The sequence below is a fragment of the Penaeus monodon genome, chromosome 17, assembly GCF_015228065.2.
Source record: "Penaeus monodon isolate SGIC_2016 chromosome 17, NSTDA_Pmon_1, whole genome shotgun sequence".
NCBI classification, from domain to species: Eukaryota; Metazoa; Arthropoda; class Malacostraca; order Decapoda; family Penaeidae; genus Penaeus; species Penaeus monodon.
In genome coordinates, this window is record NC_051402.1 from 7,456,956 (window position 1) to 7,461,955 (window position 5,000).

The 5,000-nt window shown below is 46.1% G+C and overlaps 1 protein-coding gene across 1 annotated transcript in view; it reads left to right on the plus strand.

The window, feature by feature from the left end:
- LOC119583235 (paternally-expressed gene 3 protein-like) overlaps positions 1-4,985 on the plus strand; it is a 9,605-nt gene extending 4,620 nt beyond the window's left edge. The window contains exons 2-4 of the mRNA XM_037931709.1: positions 3,279-3,344; positions 3,474-3,607; positions 3,797-4,985. Coding sequence (XP_037787637.1) covers positions 3,279-3,344; positions 3,474-3,607; positions 3,797-4,985 — 1,389 coding nt within the window. The remainder of the gene's footprint in view (positions 1-3,278; positions 3,345-3,473; positions 3,608-3,796) is intronic.
- The last annotated feature ends 15 nt before the right edge of the window (positions 4,986-5,000 follow it).

The window sequence follows — 5,000 nt, forward strand, 5'->3', positions numbered from 1 at the left end:
CGTGAAACTGGGATGTTTCAGTTCCGGATTCACGTACACTGTTCGGTTGCAAGGTGGGTGTAGGGGTGGGGGGGGGGTGTAATGAGGGTGGCTACTGGGACTTTCTCTGCGGATTTTTGTTTTTCATGTTCTATTTTTTACTCTCTCTTTGTCTGTCTGTCTTTTTCTTTTCTTTTCTTTTCTTTCTTTTTTTTTCTTTTTGTCGTTTGTCTCTCTCTTTGTGTATGTCTCTCTCTTTCTCTTTTTTTTCGTTTCTGTCTCTGTCTGTTTGTCTCTCTCTATGTCCCTTTCTCTTTGTGTCTCTCTCTTTTTATCTATCTAACTCTAAATCTCTCTCTCTTTTACCACCTCATCTCTGTCTGTCTGTTTGTCTCCTCTCGCCTTCTCCCTCCCTCTCTCTCTATCTGGCTAGTTAGGTAGCGATCTCCTACGCCCCCCCCCCTCTCTTTCTTTCTCTCTCTCTCTCTCTCTCTCTCTCTCTCTCTCTCTCTCTCTCTCTCTCTCTCTCTCTCTCTCTCTCTCTCTCTCTCTCTCTCTCTCCTCCTCTCCTCTTTCATTAACCCTCCTCTCTCTCTCTTCCTCTCATAACTTTCTTTTCTCACCCTCCTTCTCCCTCTCTCTTTCTATTTCCGTCTCTCGCTCTCACTCTAACTCGCAGATTTCTGTTTTTTTCTGGTGGCCTTCGACCTGCAGTATCTGTCAGTTATTGCAAGGGAAATTCTTAAATTATTTTTACAGGACAGTATCTCCGACGGCGATCAATAGCAGGACTTTCACTGTAACTTTCGCCTTCATGTCAGCGAGGAAAGAAAGTTCCCCTTGGCTCTCTTGCATCCCTTTTCCTCATGTTGCAGGCGTGAAACTCGATTTCCATGCATGCCTGACTACCATGCACTGACCTCGTGCCGGCCTTGTGTAGATTCCAGTGCGAGTCGCAGGTGGCCGTGCATGATGGGTATACGTGGCTGTTGTCCGTTGCATGATAGACTGTTTGGTGAAGAAAATTGCCGTAAGTTTGATAGGAAATTTGAAATTGTTAAAATACGACGGCGTACTGCAATAGATCATACTGGTTTAGAGGATTTTTATTGTATTATCATTATCTTTAAAAATTTCCGTGGGGTGTTAGCATCTTTGTTCTCAAGCATTAATGGTTGGGAATTTTTAGCCGCAGCGAAACGACAAAAGCCAAGGACAAACAATACCTCGCGTGAAAACAATAAAAGTACATTAAAGCGATAAAATATTCAACAGCAATCCTGCAAGTCATTGTCGTGAATGACGCCCTTGGTCAGCGAGAGGATCCCGGCGTGACTTAGCAGATTCACCCGATGACGTAAGAGTGATGTGCCGTGATGACTGCAGATCCTCAGTTAATTAGTACTTGGCAACGAACGGTTTTGCGAATGTTGCCATATTGCGAGTTGTCTTTCTTTATGTTCATGTCGACTGGAAATCTTACTTAATGCGACTCTCACGGCGGTATTTTAAATCTAATTGATGAACGAGACTGAAATATATACATAATAAAATCTACACTTGTATCTAAACGTTAGTGAATATCATATACTGAAGTTTCTCTCCTCTCGACAAGTAATGGCATCTCTAAGACAGGTGAACATGTAATTTTTTTTCCCTTGTAAAATGTAATGCCGTCTAGCGTGCAGAAAGGAGTAATTAGCATGGAGCAAAAACGTAGCAAAGAATAGAAAGCAGAAGTCAAGGCTACACGTAAGGCACAGGATGGAGTTAACGCGCGGTTGGAAGCATCGCGTATATAATCTTCTTAATCTTGTCGTTACAGCGAAATTGGATACAATTTTCGTAATAAATCGCTAGAATATATGGAGACAGTAAGGATCAGAGACCATGAGAAACTGCCGAGGCGGAAATTATAGAGAGACATTAACTGTTTAATCTTGTAAGACACAAGTAAAATCTTTAAAGCAATATCTCACGTGTGGTTTTATAGCCAACCTTTGTCCCGATAGAGAAAAAAAAGACTCCAGAGATAGAATAGATAAGATATGATAAAAGAACCACTAACTCTCATCCAATACGTAGTGTAATATCCTCGCAAAGAAAACGGACGGCGGGAGGGGGGGGTAAGAGGCGAGGGTGCCTTAGTATTTTTTCCCCCCCCCGCGCTTGAGGTCACTCTTGCGCGCGGCCCGAGGAGGCAGCGGGAAGGCTTGACCCACAAAAAGTTTCCGTTAAAGGGAAAGGCGATGGGGCTTTCTCCTGCCGAAGGGCGTGATGGGGAATGTCATTTGCAGCATGCGGAGACTGCCTCATTCCTCCCTTCGTGTTAATTTCGAGTTTCGATTCAATTTTATCGACAGGGTGTACTAGCCTGCATTTACTACTCCATGAATTCATCAATGACAAACGCCTCTGTACAACACCCTACCGTTATCAATGAAACCTCTACGAACATACGCTGGTGAGTGACCTGCGACCCGTGACCTTGTGACCCGTGATCCATCCTCCTAGAACAGGAAGCAGAGAGACAAAGATTCGAGAGACGCACTTTATTACGCAAACTCATCCTATTGCACCTCAAGACATCAACATTCCATCGATGAAAACTGATAATGAAAGATACAATAGACAGTCCACTGGAATTCTTCAGTAAAATCACTGAAATATAATAAATCCGAGTAAACACGAGTAAACATCAGCTTTCTTAACTCACGCTTGTTATAACGTCAGAGAAAAATATTACGCTCTCTTCCCTCGCACTGAAAACAGGTGAAAGGTGAGAATGACACCAGTGACCCAAGTCGTATATTAGCCTGTGAGAAAGTCCTTAAGGAAGGACGTAGAATGACTTGGCAGGAATGCTACGGACGTACGTGACCAGCGAAGTACACGATCAAACAACTACATGTGTTCGTCCGCATCCTATTTCGGTATAACAGACTTCAACTTTTTTATATATATATATATATATATATATATATATATATAGAAAAAAAAAAAAGAGGGGAGAGAGAGAGAGAGAGAGAGAGAGAGAAGGGAGACCCAAGGAGGAGGGGGGAGAAAAAGGAAGGGGAAATCATAATCCTGGCCTTCCACGGCCGTGAAACATTTTCGTGGAGATTCCCTTTCTATCACTATAATTGTTAATTCCGTTAACTTGATCGCTGTTCGGACTACCATAGTTATGTATAAAACCTATCAAAGACAAAAGCGGCACTATATTTCCCTATCTGGTCTTGCAGCGATATAACCAAACGTAACTTTTTTGCAACCTTATTCTTGTCTTCTTTTTTCAGTTCTTCCTCTTGTGCCTGATGGTCGCAGCCTCCAAGGCAGCGCCCCAATCCACAGAAGTCAAAGCGGTAATGAAATGTGAAAATGTTAAGAACGAAGTTAATCACATCGCCATAAATGATAATTGTCATCCCTAAATCTTGCAGCCTTGTTGACGAAGAAGGAATAATGTGTTTCTTTTTTTTCTTCTTTTTTAGCCAATGCCATATCAGTTTTCGTATGGAGTGAACGTCCCCGAAACCGAAGACATCAAGGAGCACAAAGAGATCACTTCGCCGGAAGGAAGAACCGAAGGAGAGTACCGCTGGCTGCAGCCTAATGGCCTCTTCAGGTAGCTTCGCCCAACGTCGTTTTGAAGGGCCATGGTCGCTTTGGTTGATATAATTGTGCTGTTCTATTTTCCTTCTATTCTATTCTAATGTTCTGTTTCCTTCTGTTTTAATGTTTTCTGTCTTTTTTCTCTTTTTTATATTGTTGATTTAGTTACTTTACTGGTCTTGTGTACCATTCTATTCCACAGGATCGTTCGCTACTACGTTGACGGCGACTCCGGCTTCCAAGCCGTCGTGAGCGAGGAGGAGGGCCCCGTCGTCGAGAACTACTACAGGAACTCCCTCAGTGGCGACAGCTCGGTGGGTCTCGCCTCCTCTGGCTCCCTCAACTTCGGCAAGAGCTTCGACGGCTCCCAGGGCAGCATTGGCGCTGCCGTTAACGTCATCAAGGCTCCGCGTCCGAGCCTTAACCGCCAACCCGCTGTTGCCCGGCAGCCGGCTGTTAGCGCCCAGGCGGCCTTCGCTCAGCAACCAGTCAACAGTGCTCAGGCAGGAGTCGGTGCCCAGTCTGCCTTCAACCGCCAGCCATCAGTCAATACTCAGCTCTCCTTCAGCCAGCAACCATTGGCTAATGCTCAGACATCTTTCGGCAGCCAACCTTCTTTCAATGCCCAGGCAACTTTCGGCAGCCAGCCCTCTGTCAACACACAAACGGCCTATAACAACCAGCCCTCAGTCAATACTCAAGTAGCCTTCAACAGCCAGCCTGCTGTTAACACTCAGGCAACGTTCGGTGCCCAGCCTCCAGTGAACGCCCAGTCTTCCTTCAACTCGCAGCCATCAGTTAATGCTCAAGTAGCTGTCAGCGCCCGTCCCTTAGTGAACACGCAAGCGGCTTTCAACTCCCAGCCCGCAGCCGCACAGGCGTCTTACAACCCGGGAACAGTTGTTCACTCAGTCAAGGCCAGTCGAGACCAAATGCTATACCCGGCCAAAAAAGCCCAAACGCCGACCAACAGCCCCCGTCAGCCCACGCGTACGTCAGCCAACAGCCACTCGCCAACCAGCCCTCAGCCCCAGCCCCAAATATGGTCTCAAATCCCCGGTTTGCCTTCAGGTTTCCCGGGTCGTTCCCCCGGCCCCCGGCTTCGGGGTGCAGATCCTGGCTTTGCGTTCAGACGCCGGATTTTCCCCCACAGAGCTTTCAACAAGAAGAGCTTCAGCAGCAAGAAGAGCAGCAGTCAACAAAGCAGCAGTCAGCAGGAGAGTTTCAGTAGTTCGTTCTCCGGAGGATTCGTAGATGGAGGATTCATCAACGGAGGTATCATCGATGGAGGAATTATTGATGGAGGAATAATCGACGGAGGAATCATCGACGGAGGAATCATCAATGACAGCTCCTACGAGGACTCGACGGGAGACAACTACCAGGGTTGAACACCTGGCCCCTTC